The 19332-nt window shown below is 38.0% G+C and overlaps 2 protein-coding genes across 8 annotated transcripts in view; one reads left to right on the top strand and one right to left on the bottom strand.

The window, feature by feature from the left end:
- Window positions 1-10755, bottom strand: part of PIGF (phosphatidylinositol glycan anchor biosynthesis class F) — a 35838-nt gene extending 25083 nt beyond the window's left edge. For 4 of the 7 annotated variants that reach the window (XR_010109296.1, XM_014343817.4, XM_063594976.1 and 1 more), the window contains exons 1-4: window positions 10637-10732; window positions 8604-8852; window positions 7361-7452; window positions 5908-6024 (exon numbers count right to left, since the gene is read on the bottom strand). Coding sequence is in view for 6 of the 7 variants with exons in the window: in XM_014343817.4 (XP_014199303.1) it covers window positions 5908-6024; window positions 7361-7452; window positions 8604-8831 (437 nt within the window). In the remaining variant the exon portion in view is untranslated. Of the gene's footprint in view, window positions 1-5907; window positions 6025-7360; window positions 7453-8603; window positions 8853-10636 lie in introns of all 7 variants that reach the window. The other 3 variants (XM_055108012.1, XM_034953060.2, XM_063594974.1) reach the window with 3 other exon arrangements.
- A 28-nt stretch (window positions 10756-10783) lies between these two features.
- Window positions 10784-18814, top strand: CRIPT (CXXC repeat containing interactor of PDZ3 domain). Its single transcript, XM_003822662.5, has 5 exons — window positions 10784-10966; window positions 12440-12505; window positions 13290-13344; window positions 17497-17600; window positions 17918-18814. Exons 1-5 carry the CDS (start codon window positions 10951-10953, stop codon window positions 17980-17982), a joined length of 306 nt encoding a protein of 101 aa, XP_003822710.1. The 5' UTR covers window positions 10784-10950; the 3' UTR covers window positions 17983-18814.
- The last annotated feature ends 518 nt before the right edge of the window (window positions 18815-19332 follow it).

The following is a 19332-nucleotide window of genomic DNA, read 5'->3' as shown; positions in this document are numbered from 1 at the left end:
GTGCCCTCTGACAACTTTTGACATAAATGGTAGCATCCTGTACACATTTTTTCACCTTGCTTTTTTCAACTAACTTATCAGTAAATAAAGAGTTTTGTTTTGGGGTTTTTTTCTGTTTTTATGTGTTTAGTTTTTACAAATGCATAGTACTTCACAGTGTGGGTTAAATTTATCCTAACCCTATCCCTTATTAAAGGATATTTAGGTAATTTTCAATGCTGAAATGAGTAATCTTATATATTCAACATTTTGTAAGTGTGCAAGTATACCTACTGGATAAAATCCAAGAAGTAGAATTGCTGGGTCGAAGAAGTGTATTTGTAATTTTTACAGATAGTACCAAACTGCACTTTATAGAGTTTGAACACTGGAGCTTGCTTCTCAAACCCTTAACACTACCATGTGACCCAGCAATCCCGCTCCAAGGCATACCCAAGATAAATAAACACATATGTCCATAAAAAAACCTATACACAAATGTTTGATGCAGCTTATTCACAACAACCAAAATGCAAAATGTGGAAAGAACCTAGATGTCCATCAACTGATAAATGGGTAAACAAAATTTGATATATATCCATACAATGGAATATTATTCAGCCATAAAAAGGAATGAAGTACTGAAGCATGCTACAACATAGATAAACCTTGAAAACATTATGCTAAGTAAAAAAAGGCAGTCACAAAAGATCACATAAGACCCAATTTATAACAAATTTCCAGGATAGGCAAATCTATAGAGACAGTAAGTAGATTAGTGGTTGCAAAAAACCACTGAATTGTATATTTTAAATAGGTGATGTGTATGGTATGTGAATTGTATCTCAATACTGTTTTAAAAAATACCCACCTCCCAGCTACCTCAGTTTACTACGTGTCATGAGCCACACATACGCGCATCTGGTGTTAATTTTCCCTCAGATTTCCAACAACCATCTCATCACTTCGCAATAACTCACAATAGGCAACCCTTCTCATGTCTATTTCCAGAAGCAAACCTTTACCAAGGAAACCTTTTCCAAGGAAAAGTGCTATGTTTATTGTAATATATGGGTGCAGGCATACCTTTTAGATACTGCAGATTTGGTTCCAGACCACCAGAATAAAGCAAATTGTATAATAAAGTGAGTCATATGTATTTTCTGGTTTCCCAGTGCATATAAAAGTTATATTTCTACTGTATCATATTCTATTAAGTGGGCAATAGCATTATGTTTTTTAAATGCATATTTAAAATAAATACTTTATTACTAAGAAATGTTAATAATTATCTGAGCCTTCAGCAAGTTGTAATCTTTTTGCTGGTGGAAGATGTGGCCTTGATGTTGACGGCTGCTGACTGATCAGGGTGGTGGTTGGGGAGGCTGTGGAAATTTCTTTTCTTTTTTTTTTTAAGACTGAGTCTCGCTCTATCGCCCAGGCTGGAGTGCAGTGGCACAATCTCGGCTCGCTGCAACCTATGCCTCCTGGGTTCAAGCGATTCTTGTGCCTCAGCCTCCCAAGTAGCTGGGATTACAGGTGCCTACCAGCACGCCCAGCTAATTTTTCTTGTATTTTTAGTAGAGACAGAGTTTCACCATGTTGGCCAGGCTGGTCTCAAACTCCTGACCTCAAGTGATCTGCCTGTCTCAGCCTCCCAAAGTGCTGGGATTACAGGCATGAGCCACTGCGCCCAGCCGGCAATTTCTTAAAGTGAAATTTTAACCATGAAGTTGGTTGCATCAATTGACTCTTCCTTCCAGAAAAGATTGATCTGTAGCGTGCCAAGCTGTTTGACAGCATTTTACCCAGAGTAGACCTTCTTTCAAAATTGGAGTCAACCCTCTCAAACCCTGCCATTGCTTTGCTTTATTAACTAAGTTTACGCAATATCCTAAATCCTTTGTTGTCATTTCAACAATATTCATGGCATCTTCATCAGTAGATTCCATCTCAGGAGACCATTTTCTTTCTCATCCAGAAGTAATTCCTCATCTGTTCCAGTTTTATCATAATGTTGTAGCAATTCAGTCACATCTTCAGGCTCCTGTTCTAATTCTAGTTCTCTGGCTATTTCCACCACATCTGCAGTGGTTTCCTCCACTGAAGTCCTGAACCTCTCAACATCATTCAAGAGGAATGGAATCAGCTTCTCATCAATGTTGATATTTTTATCTCCTCCCTTGAATCACAAATGTCCTCAACGGCATCCGTCTGGAATGGTCCTTTCCAGAAGGTTTTCAATTTACTTTTTCCAAATCCATCAGAGGAATCACTATCTATGGCAGCTATAGCTTTACAAAATGTGTTTCTTAAGTAATAAGACTTGAAAATCAAAATTACTCCTTGATCCATGGGCTACAGAATGGATCTTGTGTTGTAGGCATGAAAAAAACATTAACATTCTTGTATATCTCCAACAGAGCTCTTGGGTGACTAGGCACATTGTCAATGAGCAGCAATATTTTGAAAGGATTTTTTTTTTCTGAGCAGTAGGTCTCAAAAGTGAGCTTAAAATATTCAGTAAACCATGTTATAAACAGATGTGCTGTCATCCAGACTTTGTTGTTCCATTGACAGTATATAGGCAAAGTAGATTTAGCATAATTCTTAAGGGCCCTAGGATTTGCAAAACGGTAAATTAGCATTGACTTCAACTAAAGTCTCTGGCTGCACTGGCCCCTAACAAGAGAGTCAGCCTGTCAAGCATTGAAGGTGGCCACTGACTTCTCCTCTCTAACTTTAAAAGTCCTAGATGGCATCTTCTTTCAATAGAAGGCTGTTTTGTCTACATTAAAAATCTGTTATTTAGCCACCTTCACCAACAATCTTAGCTAGATCTTCTGGATAACTTGCTCCAGCTTCTACCTCAGCACTTGTTGCTTCACCTTGCACTTTTATGTGATGGCGATGGCCTCTTTCCTTAAGCCTCATGAATCAACCACTGCTAGTTTCAAACTTTTCTTCTGTAACTTTCTCACCTCTCTCAGCCTTCACAGAACTGAAGAGAGTGAGAGGCTTACTCTGGATTAGGATTTGGCTTAGAATGTTGTACCTGGTTTGATCTTTCGTCCAGACCATAAAACTTTCTCCCCATCAGCAGTAAGGCTGTTCCACTTTCTTGTCACTCATGTGTTTACTAGAGTAGACTTTAAATTTCCTTTAAGAACTTTTCCTTTGCATTCACAACTTGGCTATTTGGCACAAGGGGCTTCACTTTTAGTCTTTCTCAGTTCTTGACAACCTAACTTTTTCATTAAGCTTAATCACTTCTAGCTTTTGATTTAAAGTGAGAGACAAGTAAACTTTTTCCTTTCACTTGAACACTTAAGAGACCATAGTATGGTTATTAACTGGCCTAAATTTGATATTGTTGTATCTCAGGGAATAGGGAGGGGAGAGAGAGGGAGGGTGGGGAAGGGAGAGAGAGAGAGAGAACACGTTGGTAGGTGAAGCAGTCAGAACATGTACAACATTTATTAAGATCGTCATCTTATATGGGTATGAGCCATGGTGCCCCAAAACAATTACAAAAAGTAACAGCAAAGACCACAGATCACCATAATAGATATAATAATAATAATGAAAAAGCTTGAAATATTGTGAGAGTTTCCAATGAAGAGAACACATGCTGTTGGAAAAATGGCGCTGATACATTTGCTTGATGCAGGGTTGCCACAAACCTTCAATTTATAAAAAACAGTATCTGATCTGAGCAATATCTGAGAAGTACAATAAAGTGAGGAACGATAAAATGAGGCATGCCTGTATTTTGTAACCATTTTACACGTGTAAAACTGTGCTACCATTTTTATTAAGTTCCCATCTTCTCTCTACATGTCACTGACGAATTGTTTTAGTGTTATGACCTAACCCCATCTTTCCCATAAGCTCTGTGGTTTTTACTGCCCATTTTGTACAGCATAGTGATTTTTAGGAACACACAGGCCACATTATAGCAGAACTAATTGTAAAATCACATGACAGTATTTCCCCCAAATACACCCATTATTAGACATAGACTTGAAAACTGGAGAAATCACTAATCCAAAGTAATAAGATTTCAATCCAATTTCACTATTTAAAAATTTCAAACTAAAAGGCTAAAAGCAATTAATACCATTTGGGATATTATGGTAATAATGTAGAAAATGCTTTCAGTTGTTACACTTCTGTTTTCTAGAGACTTTATGAATATTAGAAGACGGTTCCAAGGGAAAACAGTACTGATTCCTTTTTTTTTTTGAGACAGAGTCTCACTATGTTGCCCAGGCTGGAGTCCAGTGGTGCGATCTCGGCTCACTGCAACCTCCACCTCCTGGGTTCAAGCAATTCTCCTGCCTCAGCTTCCCAAGTAGCTGGGACTACAGGCACCCGCCACCACACCCAGCTAATTTTTGTATTTTTAGTAGAGATGGGGTTTCACCATGTTGGCCAGGCTGGTCTTGAACTCCTGACCTCAGGTGATCCACCCGCCTTGGCCTCCCAAAGTGCTGAGATTACAGGTGTGAGCCACCACACTCGTCCCAAACAGTACTGATTTCAAAGGGAATAAGTCAGTAATTTATGAAGCCAAGCTACTCAGCATGCATCTTTTGCTCTCATTGGGCTGTTACCTTTCAAATCACACAAAAATACCCTCTTCATTTCAGTTTCAATGCTTTTATCCATTCTCCTTGCACGAGGTGCCTTTCTCTTCCTTCTTGGTCTCACCAAATCATATACTCTTGACTTAAGTCCATCATAGATCATTCCCATCTCCCCCTCCATTCTTTACTGATGCTCTGTCCCTTTGAGTTCCTACAGCACTTATTGCTGGATTTACACATTTGTAATCTGATGTTATTTGCTCATTTTTATCCCTTGAACAGATAAGCTCCTCAGCAAAAGAATCCTCCTAATAAGGCCGGGTGTGGTGGCTCATACCTGTAATCCCAGCACTTTGGGAGGCGAGGCGGGCGGATCATGAGGTCGAGATCAAGATCATCCTGGCCAACGTGGTGAAACCCCGTCTCTACTAAAAATACAAAAATTAGCTGGGCATGGTGGCATGCACCTGTAGTCCCAGCTACTTGGGAGGCTGAGGCAGGAGAATCACTTGAACCTGGGAGGTGGAGGTTGCAGTGAGCCGAAATCATGCCACTGCACTCCAGCCTGGCGACAGAGCGAGGTTCCATCTCAAAAAAAAAAAAAAAAAGATTCCTCCTAATACTTCAGAAACCACACACAGCTTAGCATAACACAATAACGCAGAGCACAGACTAAGTGCTCAAGAAGTTCTTGCTGCTGGGTGATAAACAGGAAAGAATCAAATAACCTTCTGGCTTTCTTAGCTAGATCTCCACTATTTCTGGTGCATATCATTTAAATGACTTTCAAGAAGCTAAAATTTTAACTTAGCCATGCTGAAAATATATACGGCCGCCAAGGAAATGAAATCTCATAAAACTTGCGCTCTGGTATCTTATCACGAAAAAGGCTAAACAAGAAATTATCATTGTTACACAACACATTTTTAGATTGTGGACCCCACTTCTACCTTATAAAATGTATGTAAGCAATTTTATTTACAGCAGTCTTATCACAGCGCCAAATTATCCCAGAACCATGGTTTTCAAGGCTTTCTTTTAATAGTAGAATTTTTTTAAAATTTCTTCTTCTTCTTTTTTTTTTTAAACAAACAAAAGGCTAGGTGGAATTCTACCATACAGAAAAAAGGAGAGCTGATCTTGCTAATGTGGAGGGAGGGGCTTGTAGTTCTGCCTGCCCTGTCCCCAGTCCCTAATTGCAGTGACCCCTTAAGGCATCTCTGAGCACCATCAGCAATGAGAAGCAGTCAGAATAATCAGCAAACTGCCATGCATAGAAAAATACTTCATTAATTATTTTTTAATTTCAATATCATTATAATATAAAATTAAAACTTACCCATTTCTACTGAACACTCTTAGCCATGCTTTGAGGTTTGGTCCTAACAAACATAAGCAAGGCACAGTAGTAAAAGTAGACAAAATAACTGCAAATAAAAATGTTTCCAATGCCAACCTAGAAAAAAAAAAGATTACTTTTTTAAAAAGTGTTAAAGGTACACATACACATACATAATCTTTATTATATAAATAAAATATGAAATATCTTCCTATGCTTTACTTTGAAAGGTAACATGAATGCCACCAAAACGATGACTATAAATAATTTTACCACCAACATGTAGCTTTAAAAAACAATCTAGCAAGTATTTTGCTTTAATGATAGATTTCAGAAGTGTTAAAGACCCTAGGATCCATGCTGAGACTTTCATTGCAAACACAAACAAACAAACAAAATCCATTTCTAGATAGTTAGCTTTCTCCTCAATAGTCTCTGGAACTTTCTCTACAACTAGTGGTTCAATACACTATTGAACCACTGTTGAACCACTATTGAATACTAGTTGTAGTGGTTCTCTACAACTAGTGGTTAACATATATTGGAAACACCTGGAGAGCTGGATAAACTAAAGATTGGTGGGGGCTCTACCCCTAGAGTTTCTGACTGAAGCTTGAGTATTTGCATTTTGATAAAATGCTGATGCTGCTGGTTTGAAAACCACATTTTGAGAACCACTGTGCCAGACACATTCATTCTGCTTTAAAATGGATTAGACAGGAACCACCATTTTCCATTACAAAGGTCTTGTTCTCTCCCATCTAGAAAAGAATAACCTGTCAGTTTAGTGTGTGTACGTAAAACTATGTATAAATATATATATAAAAAATGGTATACTTAGCAACACAAATATATGTGTGTGTATATGTATCTCATCACTCATTTCACCATGATCATTAATCACTGCTAAACTGAAGCTTCTCAAACTATGATAAACATTATGTAAGAAACATTCATGAATTTTGTTTCTAAGAATTTGAAATTTGTCAGTTCAGAAAAAGTGTTAAATTTTACCTTTAAACTATAAACACCAGCTTATTCAGTATTTGAATACAGGAATCTATTGACTTTTGTTAAGAAAAACTCCATTCAAGTACTTTAGAATCACATTTATAAGAACTGATATGCTAATTATAACTTACACATATAATCATAGTAAGTTCTTTCAGAGGTTCTAAGGGCCAAATACTTATTGGTATAGTATAGTTTCTCTACTCTCCCTTCTCTCAACATGCAATTGGATACTAGAAGGCTAGGTAACAAGAGTATTTAATAAATTAAGTTATTCTGCTGTTTTTTTTAAAAAAGAATAACACTGCTAATGATGTTGGTGCCCTTACTTGATCTATTAATGATGCACATCATGGTTTTTCTCTAGTTGCTAAGAATTAGCACACAGTTTGGTAAATGAATGTTTTAAAATATAAATTTAGGGTAAAAATTTCAAACTTACTCTATCAGTGGTGCTCCATACAGAACAAAAATTACATGAAAGGAGAAACAAGACATAAGAAAGTAGATACAGCATTTCAAAAATCTGGTTACCTAAAAGAGAAATGAATAACCTGAAGATTCAAGATAATGCCTAAAGGACAATAAATTCTTCCATTTTATCTACAAACACAACTTGTTCCCATAATGTGTAAAACAGTTCAAATGTTCTTGGGTATACTCAAATCAGATCACATGTCCTGTACCGTCACATACACAGCCTTCGATACAGACTAAAAAAGCCTAAAAGGCAAATACCACCTTCTGCCCATATTCTACCCATCCAACCTACATGAGTCGAAAAGAGGTTCTGTTTCCATGCTAATATAGAGCTATGTCATTAATCAATATTTATCAAATACTGATTGACATCAGAGAGCTAGGATACAAAAAATAGAGTATTATGCGATGATAGAGGAAATATCTGCAGAAAATAACAATTTTTTTCATTTTAAAACAAAATTCCTGGGAAAACTGCACTGAAAAAGCAAAATACTAAATAATTCTTGAAATCACACTCATATTACACAACCCGTATGAAAAAAGACCTGAACATCTACAAAGAAACATGAGATCTTCTTGATTTGGAGCTTAAGAATATATAAACCTAACACATACATTCAGCTTTTCCAATCATTGGCAGTAAATGACCTAACAGAGCTTATACATGGTAGAAAATAATGTTAAGTGTGGACATTATTAGTAATAGCCAAGTGAATATCTACTGCAGTGAATATTCTGGAAAATTGATTCTAATATCTGAAAATTGTTTAGTCAAGGAAGGCCATGTTGGAAACAAGCATTACCACAGGCTTATATTGCAATTTCTGAAAATCCCACTAAGTGGCTTTCAGAAATGCAAAAATAATAAAAATAAACTGCAATGTCTTATTGAGTAAGGTTTAAAGATAGACTGTCACATGTATTTATTTTCAATGGTGACATAAAACAATGACTATATAGGCTCACAATATTATAATACGCTCTGAAGAAGTCATAATTCCATAATTAATGCAAGGCAAGAATCAATCAAACATTGTGGGCAGCCTTCCAGCAAGTAACAGCCTACCAATCTGGGGGGAAAAATACCAGGTTCCCTTTACTCACTATAAATAAACTAATGAAGACTTGATGAATACTTTATTCTTCCATTAAAAGAAACACTAGCTCCATCCAAAAATCAGTTATTGAGACATAAGCCTTACCTTGTGTGATAATGAACTTCTTTTAGAGGATGTATTTGGTTTCACTACTAAATATAGTACTAGATTGACAGCAGTTACAAAACCAGAACAGATGCACAACCATGTCACGTGTGTTTCCAATATTGAGAAGTTCTCCAAGAAGAGTGATGGAATGAAGACACTTAGGATAATTGAAAATATGCATAAAAGATGGGTATACAGTAGTCTCTTGATATCGTTATCTTTCATGGTGTTTTCTTGGATGGCTAGCTAATAAAAAACAAGAAAAGAAGAGCATATGCAATAACGACTTTTTCCATTGTCTTAAATGTTTTGACCCCTAAAAATAAGTCATAAAGTCAATTTTCTATGACCAATGTATTTGTTTCAAAACACAGAAATGCAGACGTGTAGATGCACATACAGACTTAGCTTTCTATTCTACCTTTGATTTTCTTCATATGGTACAAACATCTCTCAGAGCCTAAAAAGAACAAATTTACTAATTTCTTAAATATTGTGACTGGTTTCTGCAAAAGGGTCATGTCCTAGGACCAATAAAGCAATTCATTTAAACTTTTTTGGCCAATATCACAGAGATGAAATCAACTGTGTGGATTAAATTATCTACTGCCTGTTGCAATTATAACCAAAGTTTATTTATGCGGTTTCTAGAATGCATAGGTTATAATTCCAACAACCCCACAAATATACTTAGGCTGAATTGTTGGTATTTTTTTTTACTCTTGTCTAACATTACAGTAGTTCACATCTTCTAGCAAATGCCAAATGACACCAAGTGCACATTCCAATACTCAAATGGTGGCCAGTGGAATCAAGAGTTCGAAGAACACCACACTAAACCAAGGGATCCCAATGCTTCAGAAATACCAAGATGACAACGTCTGTTACAGGTGTTAAATTCCAACCAAAAGTAGAGCACGAACGGAAGGAGGAAAAAAAAATTACCGTCTCTAAAATACACGTATTTAAATTACCTGAGAGCTGACTAATTGTACTGTTAAACAAGGACTTTATTAATTTAAAGTAACAGTCAATATGTTACATTATGGAGAATATTCCAGAAAATAGAAATATCTCAGAAAAAAAATACTATACACACACACACGCACACGCGCGCGCGCGTGGGCGGAGGGGCGCCCACTAGTGAGAAAAGCAGAAAGGCGAACCTGGGCCTGATCCTAATAGCTCTCATTTAATTCACCCAATGCTTTTCAAAGGCAGATATTTTACTGATAAGGAAACACGGCAAACAGGTGAGGTGGTCCAAGGTCCCATGCGCTACAGCCATCTCTCTGGTATAAGGAAATACACTAGGCATGAAAAGCAAACGGATGGCAAGAAGGGACAAAGGTAAAGTTTCCCATAGATTCTATCTTAAGCTGATTGAGGGAGGGCAAGGGGATCAGGAATCCATTCTCTCAACAGATAGCCCTTCAGCGATTTTTCTGAGCCACCCTCGGAATCGCAGCTGCCAGCAGCAGATGTGGATGTAATACAGTGAGCAGGACCCAAACTCAAATGTTTGCTGAATGAATGAAGGAACCAGAGTAGGCAAAGAGGGAACCAGCACCGGTTAGGCCCTGGCGTGCCCCCAGGACGCCTGCAGAAGTGCCACGGGCATGACCCGGCCCACCTCGCTACGCACCGCAGCGGAGAGAAGGCTCTTCCGAGCGGCCCCCAGAGGAGCCTTCGCGGGCATCGCCGCACCTTCACCGGCAGCCCCACCCCAACCCGGGTCCCACGGGATTCTGCCCGAGCCTACGCCGGCGCAAGCGTGGGCAGCGAGGAACCAGCTGAGAGGCAGGATCAAAGAGCATGGGAGTTGAAGACAAGGGAAAACTGGGGGACAGAGGCGAAAACTCGGATCCGAAAGGGGGTCTGTCCATCAGGGCACGCCGGAAGAGTGGCGCTCGAGCTGACGGCGAGCGCCGGCGGGCCGGGGCGCCAAGGCTCAGGACTGCTTCGGCAATTCGCGGGGGTAGCTTGCACCTCGTGAGGCGAGAGCGCCGAGGGCGTCCAGCGGGGCTTACCTAACTCTCCCTCCCGCGGAAGGGAAGCGGGGAACTACTGCCTCCTACCATCAGGTACGACGGGCGGCCCAGGCCCACGCGCAGGCGCAGGGCTGTAGGGCGGAGACCCACGGCCTAACAGCCAATCGCAGAAAGGGAGGGGCGGGCAAAAGGGGCAGCGGCTTTCCAGGTTTGGGGTAGGCGGGAGCATGGGCTTAGAAGCCGGAAGTGGGTTGACGTAGCCCGGAAGGGGAATACTTCCAAGTTGTAGTGTTGATGTTTTCAGCCTGCTGCTGCTGCTGCTGTTGCGGCTAGGGGAACCGTCGTGGGGAAGGATGGTGTGCGAAAAATGTGAGTTAAGGGGCCGCTTCTGCGGGAGGAGGAGGCTGGGAGAACCTAACTGAGCTCTCCCGGGAACTTTGCCTTCTCTTTGTTTTTTCTTCGCCCACAGGTCTCAGATTCTATCCGCTGTCTTTCTACCCTACCCTTTGACCATTTTTGCACCTCCCAACGACCATACAGTCCTATATATTTTGTACTCAGAATGGTCTCAGTTCTGCACCTCCTTGTCTATTTCTGTTGCCTTCCCCCAGCCCCAGATCTCATCAGCTCTCCTGCCATATAAAAATGTGCAATTAAACCCCAACGACACCTTTCTGTCTTGGCAATTCTTGATCTTTCCTTTCTATTCATGTAACAAATATTGTACTCCTGCCAAATGCTAGACACTAGAACCAAAGACTAAGGACTTTGCCTTATTCATTCTCATTAGTCATTATGCCAGGATATGGCTTAGAGTAAGCCCAGAAGATGCTTGAATTGAAAATCAACGTAAGTGCAAATTATTATTTCCCTAACTTAAAACCTTTAATAAATTCTGAGTGTGCAGAGAATAATTTGGGGATTCTATATTTGGAACCTGGCGTTCAGGACCCTCCACACTAAGGCCCCAACTTATTTTTCCAGCTTCATCTTCACTGAGCCTTATCCTGTTCACATTTTGACCAAACAAAATACTCTTTGTGCCCATGTGTACTCTAAGCTTTCTATTCCTTTCCTCAGAATGTGTCCTTTATCTAGTTTGCCTTCATCCTCTTTACTCCTTTTTGTTCACAGTCCTATTGCCACATATTCAAATCCTCTCTCTTGCCTTCTCCCCAAACTTTCTTTTCTTGGATTTCCTTAGCTAGGATTATTTCTTCCTGCATGGAATTTCTTCTAGTACTTTAGCTCTCAATTATTATACTTTTTATTTTTTCAGCTTACATTTTGGTTGAATGGTTCTTTTTGGGGGGAAGGTCTCTGATCCCTCTGATAATCTGATGAAAACTATAGACTCTTGCCAGGAAAAAAAATGAATATATAAAAGGTTTGTGTACAACTCCTCCTTGTTCGCATATCTCTTAAGATCCACCTGTGGAACCCAGGTTACAGATTGCTGTTAAAGAAATTAGTATACTATAATCTCTTTAAAATTGTGTCTGATTCATCACTTTATTTTTCTCAGCACTTTGTATAGTTTATACATGATAGATGCTTAGTATATATTTATGGAACAAATAGACTTACCAGATTTGTTTAAAATATAAACCAACAGTGAAAGCTTATTATAAGTCATCTTATTATCCTACACATTTTACTGAGGGTCAGTCATTCATTGGCCACAGTTAATATGAGTCTCAGTTGACTGGCTGCTCTCCCAGCATTAACAGGCTCCTACGGTAATACCATTGATAGTTGATACCATTGTGAACCTTAGGCACAATGTAATGCACTTATTAAATAATAAATTTTAATTTTCCTTTTACTATCTTGTTCTAACAGGTGAAAAGAAACTTGGTACTGTTATCACTCCAGATACATGGAAAGATGGTGCTAGGAATACCACAGGTATTTCTTCTTTTAGAAAATAGGAATTTAACCGAATACTTACTGTGAATAATACCTTAGTTTTTACATTATTTGTACAATGAAATGTTATGTGTTCAAAGTATTTTATTAAACATTAAAGAATACTGGGTCCTCAAGTGATTTAATATCTTCTATTTAGTTCTCAGTTACTTGTACGGGTTCCTAATATCAGGAGATAGCAAAATTATCAAATGATTGTCAAGTGATGGCAATATCATAGTATTTGATTATCAGAGTATTTGATTTGATTCAGCTTATTTAGAGTCTGTATTTAATTTCTGCACTCTTCTGAGGAGAAATTTTTTTAATCTTCTGATTTTTATATTCTTGAATAAATGCTTTAACCCATTTTACCTTCATTATCATTAATTACTTATGATGAAGTATTTATCTTCATTATTATTAAATACATATAGTAAAGTATGTTTTCAATGGGTAGAAAAATAAACATTTTCATTATATTCAAGGTCTATGACACTGACGTAGTGGCTTCTAGATTTTATGCTATATAGAGTAAATATAGACCCATTCCTAAAGTACTCCCTTGAGTCTGAGAAATAAAATGATTGTATTTTATACAAATTTTTACTGTTTCCCTAATAAATGTTTTCTTTTTAAGCAGTATCTTAATAACCTATTAAATGAGGATTTAAAAATTAGATATAGGCTACTATTCTGGTAGAAAGTCAAGGAATGAACTTCTTAATATTATATGTTAAATGTATAGAAATAACCCACTAAAATATCTTTTATTCTGATACAGAAAGTGGTGGAAGAAAGCTGAATGAAAATAAAGCTTTGACTTCAAAAAAAGCAAGGTTGGTAAGAGGATCCATCGATGGGTCACATAAATTTCCTTCTTTTAGTATTAAGTCTGCTGGAGTGAATTTGATGTGCATCATTCCATTTGCAATAAAACAGAGTTAGGTGATTCCTAGCACCCAGAACCAAGCTATCTGTTATAATCCTGCTGGTTTTACCTTATTCCTCCTCACTGTATCAATATATAAAGATATTAGTGTTATTCTCTTACAGTTTCACCAGAAAACATGACTTTTATTTTATCTCCTTCTTAATTATCTTATGAATCAGAGACAGCAGGGAAATGTGGAAAGATCATAAGCTTTGGAGTCAGACCTAAATTTGAATCTAGACTCACTGTCTAGCCTTATGACCTTAAGCAAGTTAAGCATGTTTCTTGACCTTTCTAAACTTTACTTTTTCCTGAGAATTGGGTAAAAAGTATCCCATCTTAAAAACAAGTGTTTGATACCACACTTTATTATATCCAGCTTAAAAATTCGGCTGGGTAAGGTGACTCACACCTGTAATCCTAGCACTTTGGGAAGCCAAGGCAGACAGATTACTTGAGCCCAGGAGTTTGAGAGCAGCCTGGGCAACATGTGAAACCCTGTCCTACAAAAGATAGAAAAATTAACTGGGTGTGGCAGCACGCGCCTGTAGTCCCAGCTACTCAGGAGGCTGACGTGGGAGGATCACTTGAGCCCAGGGAGGTCAAGGCTGCAGTGAGCCAGGATCGCACTACTGATCTCCAGCCTGGGTGACAGAGTGAGAGTCTCTTTCAGAAAAAAAATTTCGTGAACGCTTTCATCTGTCATCTGATTTCTTAGCTCCAGAAGTTTTCCAAAGTCTTACCTAGACACTTTTTCAGTGTCCTTAAGTTCCTTTCCCTCCTTCAGCCACTCTAGTCATGTGTTATCCCCACAACAGCCCTGAAACTGTTCTTGTCGAGATCACAAGCGACCTTTTAGAGTGACTTCAATCTACTGGCTTTAAATTCAAGCTATATGTTATATATATATAATATTATATATATATATAATATTATATATATATAATATTATATATATATATAATATTATATATATATAATATTATATATATATAATATTATATATATATATATATATATATATATATATATATATATATAACTCCCAAATTTATAACTCTGGCCTGACTTCTCTGAGCTCTAAACATATATCTAGCAGCTTATCTGACATACCTCATTTAATGTCTAACAGGCCACTTCTTTTTCCTTCCGTCTTCTCATCATAGTAGCACCACTCTCTAATCCAGTTGTTCAAGCCTAAAAGCTAGAATTCCTCACTGAGTCCTCCCTTTCCCCTACTTCCCCTATCCATCAGCAAGTTCTTTGGATCTACCTCCAAAACGTAAAATGTAACCTGAAACCACCTGCTTCTGTACATCTCACTGCTATTACCCTGTTCCAAACCACTGTTATTTCTTACTTGGAACTGTAATAACTATTGAACTATCTTCCTGCTTCTCTAGTTTCCCCCAGTTGTCTCATAGTAACGAGAGTGATCCTTTACAAAGTTCCTTTGCTTAAAATCCGCCACTGGTTTTCTTTTTCACATAGAATAAAATCTAAGCCCCCTACCATGTTCTAACAAGGTCCTCCTTAATATGACCCCTCCCACCTCTCTGGCTTCGTATTGTACCACACTGCTCCTCATTCATCATATGCCGTCCTTATTAGTTCTGCCAAGCCCACTCTCATCCAAAGAGATTTGTACTTGCTGCTGTCTCCTAGGAGTCTTCCGTTAGAGCTTACGTATCTGCCTCCTTCTTCTTGTTTGGGTCTCAGCTTCAGAGAAGTTTCCCTAATCACCATCTAAACTAATCTCTTCTTTCCTTTTCCTCATCTCTGCCTTAGTATCCTGTTAGAATTTTCTCTATAATACTACTGTTTGAAAACCTTGCTTGTTTTATTAGATTGTCTGTTTCCTTACTTACTGTTTACCTCTTCTCACTAGAATATTATCTGATGAGGGCAAGGGCTTTGCCTATCATGTTCATCTTTGGTATTTAAAACAGTAAATACCATGTAATAGTAAGCACTCAGCATATATTTGCTGAATGAATAAATACCTGTTTTCTGATGTCATTCCAAGGATTAGAAATAACAACAATAAAGCCTTAACTACATACAGTGCCTGGCACATAATAGTATCTTTAATGCAGATTCACACTATATATTATTGACTGACTTATTGATGTCTTTGAGAACCATTGTGTTTTTATTGACTCAGCTATTATTTGTACAGATTTTATGCTTTTATATACTTCCAGTTCCTTTATGCTCTCAAACTTACTCTGATATCATTAAAAAGTAGCTGTAACTCTTGGGTACTCTCTTACTTTGGAAGATGTACTACAGTATTGCTTTGAATCTATGGTACTGTTATTTATAAGATTCATTGTTACTTTAAGAAAAAACTCTGCTAGTTTTAAGATTTCCAAGGTTAGGCCGGGTGCGGTGGCTCACGCCTGTAATCCCAGCACTTTGGGAGGCCGAGGCAGGCAGATCACAAGGTCAGGAGATCGAGACCATCCTGGCTAACATGGTGAAACCCCGTCTCTACTAAAAATACAAAAAAATTAGCCGGGCGTGGTGGCGGGCACCTGTAATCCCAGCTACTCGGGAGGCTGAGGCAGGAGAATGGCGTGAACCCACGAGGCCGAGCTTGCAGTGAGCCGAGATTGCGCCACTGCATTCCAGCCTGGGCGACAGAGCGAGACTCCGTCTCAAAAAAAAAAAAAAGAAGATTTCCAAGGTTACAATGTGTATTTTTGAATAATAAAATATGGTTTTAAGGAAAAATAGCCTCTGGAAATACATGTCCAAACAAATTGAACGTATTGAAAGGAAGAAGAGTACCTATCTTTTGTGGGGAGTAAAGTGATATTCTCAGCTGGGTGCGGTGGTTCACGCCTGTGATCCCAGCACTTTGGGAGGCCAACGCAGGCGGATCTCCTGAGGTTGGGAGTTCGAGACCAGCCTGACCAACATGGAGAAACCCCATCTCTACTAAAAAAACAAAATTAGCCGGGCGTGGTAGGGCATGCCTGTAATCCCAGCTACTTGGGAGGCTGAGACAGGAGAATCGCTTGAACCCGGGAGGCAGAGGTTGCAGTGAGCCAAGATTGCGCCATTGCACTCCAGCCTGGGTGATAGAGTGAGATTCAGTCTCAAAGAAAAAAAAGTGATATTCTCTGTGTTTGGAAAAATTAATCTTTGTAAATGGGCTGCTGTGCTATATCCAAGAGAAGACACCAGGTCTAGGACGGTGCTTCGTATCTAGTATATGAGGATCATTACAAAAACTCATTTTGTAAAAATGTTAGGGAAGCACATTTAAATCAGAGTATTATTGCCATTTTAGGGAAAAGTATTTCTTCTTTTCACTCCTGTCACTATAAGATGGCATTTTTATATAGTGGAAGCCCTTTTATCTAAAAGGATTGAGTCAGTTAATTAAAAATGTCAGCTAATGTAAGCAGTCATTAAAAGATACACATACTTTATTTTAAATTAAAGCACATAACTGTAGATGCATTAATCATTTGGTATTGAAACAAAGGCTTTTGATCATAAATCGACTGATAAGTGCTTTACATGATTGTCGTCACAAAAATCACAATCAGAATATGTTCAGTATCTTTAAACTAGAGCAAAAATTGATGCTTGAGGCGTGGAGTTCCTTTCCTAGTGATTTTCCCCCAGTTTTCAACAGTTGTCTTACCCATACCTAATTCAATAGCAATTCAGATGATTCCTAGTCATCCTAAAATAGTCACTTAGATTTTATGGAATCAGCCACTCTTTTTGCACCCATATTTCATCTGTTTCCATAATATTTATGTCACACAAATAGAATGACAGATACGATTGATATGAACACGTCAAGAATAAATACTGTACAACTGATTCTTTATAAATATATATCTCACATGGATGGAGCAGAGCAGAGATGTACAGGCATATCAGACAGTAGCCATCTGGAATAGGCTAAACCCATCAATTGTAGAGGTTGATGGAGGGATGGAGAGCATGGATTAATCCTGTGTGTTGCGTAAGTGGGGTTATTTAAGAGTGTTTCTAGTGTAATATACAATTTTCTCTCTTTAAAAAAAATTTCTAGATTTGATCCATATGGAAAGAATAAGTTCTCCACTTGTAGAATTTGTAAAAGTTCTGTGCACCAACCAGGTTCTCATTACTGCCAGGGCTGTGCCTACAAAAAAGGTAAGTTTCTTTTAATACCGTTTTCTATTCATAAAACCTACTTCATTTGCTGCTAATTTGGTTAACAGAAAAGATGTAGCCTGTCATAAATTCTGTTAGCCAAACACTCTCTTTATCCTAAGGCAAAATAGAACCTAAAACCTGTTTATAATTAAAAGTATATATATATATTTTTTCTTTTCTTTTCTTTTCTTTTCTTTTCTTTTCTTTTCTTTTCTTTCCTGATGCTGTTAAATTATGTTTTAAGCTTCAGGATTGACTTAAACCAAACAGTTGGTATTATGATTTGATTGATCACATATCTTCTTTTGTTTCAGGCATCTGTGCGATGTGTGGAAAAAAGGTTTTGGATACCAAAAACTACAAGCAAACATCTGTCTAGATGTATTGATGGAATTTCTGGCTTTCTAAATGATTTTACTTTCTGCCTTGAATTTTCAAGGCATAGATGTCAACTTACAGAATAACATGTTTTAAGATAATTAAGTTTAAACCAGAGAATTTGATTGTTATTCATTTTGCTCTCATGTTCTAAACAGCAACAGTGTAACTAGTCTTTTGCTGTAAATGGTTATTTTCCTTATAAGAATTTTAAGAACTAAGTGGCAAATTCCATGAAAATATTTCTCATTTCTGTATGCACTTTTATTTAACATTATTCATATAATTCTCCCCCCCCACACTTTATTTATAGATACTGCAAAAGTGAGAAGGAGTTAATAGATATTTTGCTCTGAATTTGGCATCCAGAGTTAACATTTCTCCCCTCACTCCCTTACTGGTGTCATAGTTATTAGAATCAGCAGCCTCTTAACTAATTGCGGTTTCATAGGATATATAAATGTTTCAAGCCATTATTGCTGAATGGTTCTTTAGTTATTAACCTAGACCCAAATCAAAGACCAGTTGGATTTATGATATTTTTTATTTGTTCTTGCATCCAAAGTGCCAGTTTCTTTAATATGTGACCAAGAACACAAGGAGCATCCATATGGCCAAATAAATACACTGAATTTTAGAAAAACATATTACTTTGAATTCAAATTGTCGTGAAAACCAGAACAGTGTTTGTCCATGTTGCATGTAATGAAAATAAATCCCTGCTCTGAGAAAAGCTCTTTGAAGCAAAAACCAAACTTTTTTTTTTTTTACTTCCTGTCTTGCCCCCTAAAAGAAATAAATAAAGCAAACATCTTGACTCTCCCTTTTTAAAATTTGTTTGTTTGTTTTTTTTTTTTTTGGATACAAGAGCTCACTCTGTTGCCCAGGGTGGAGTGCAGAGGTATCATCAAGCTCTCTGCAGCCTCCATCTGCTGGGCTCAAGCAGTTCTTCCCCCTCAGCCTCCTAAGTAGCTGGGGACTGCAGGCGTGTGCCACTGTGCTCAGCTAGTTTTTATTTTTAGTAGAGATGAGGACTCACTATGTTGCCCAAGCTGTTCTCGAACTTCTGATCTCAAGCAATCCTCTGGCCTCAGCCTTCCGAAGTGCTGGGATACAGGTGTGAGCCACAGAACTTGGCCTCTCTCTCTTTTTTTTTTTTTTTAACACTACAGGTTTCAAATGAATACTTCTCTTATGTTGCCTTCAGAGGTTCAGGACTTCTGCTTTTAAAACCTGCAGCCTACCATGGGAAACCAAAAAAGCATTCCCTATTTCCAACTGCAGTATGTATAAATACATATCACTACAAAATGTATAGAAAGTGTGATGAGATACATGAATGGCATTTTTA

This window comes from Pan paniscus, chromosome 12 (assembly GCF_029289425.2).
Source record: "Pan paniscus chromosome 12, NHGRI_mPanPan1-v2.0_pri, whole genome shotgun sequence".
Classification (NCBI taxonomy): Eukaryota; Metazoa; Chordata; class Mammalia; order Primates; family Hominidae; genus Pan; species Pan paniscus.
Note: the sequence above shows the minus strand (reverse complement) of the source record. Positions and strands in the feature narration are given on the sequence as shown.

What these genes read in the sequence shown, in the direction of transcription:
- CRIPT (XM_003822662.5), top strand. An exon ending in TGGTGCTAGGAATACCACAG is followed by an intron (nt 12,506 to 13,289) that starts GTATTTCTTCTT and finishes ATTCTGATACAG; the next exon opens with AAAGTGGTGGAAGAAAGCTG. An exon ending in TTGACTTCAAAAAAAGCAAG is followed by an intron (nt 13,345 to 17,496) that starts GTTGGTAAGAGG and finishes AAAAATTTCTAG; the next exon opens with ATTTGATCCATATGGAAAGA.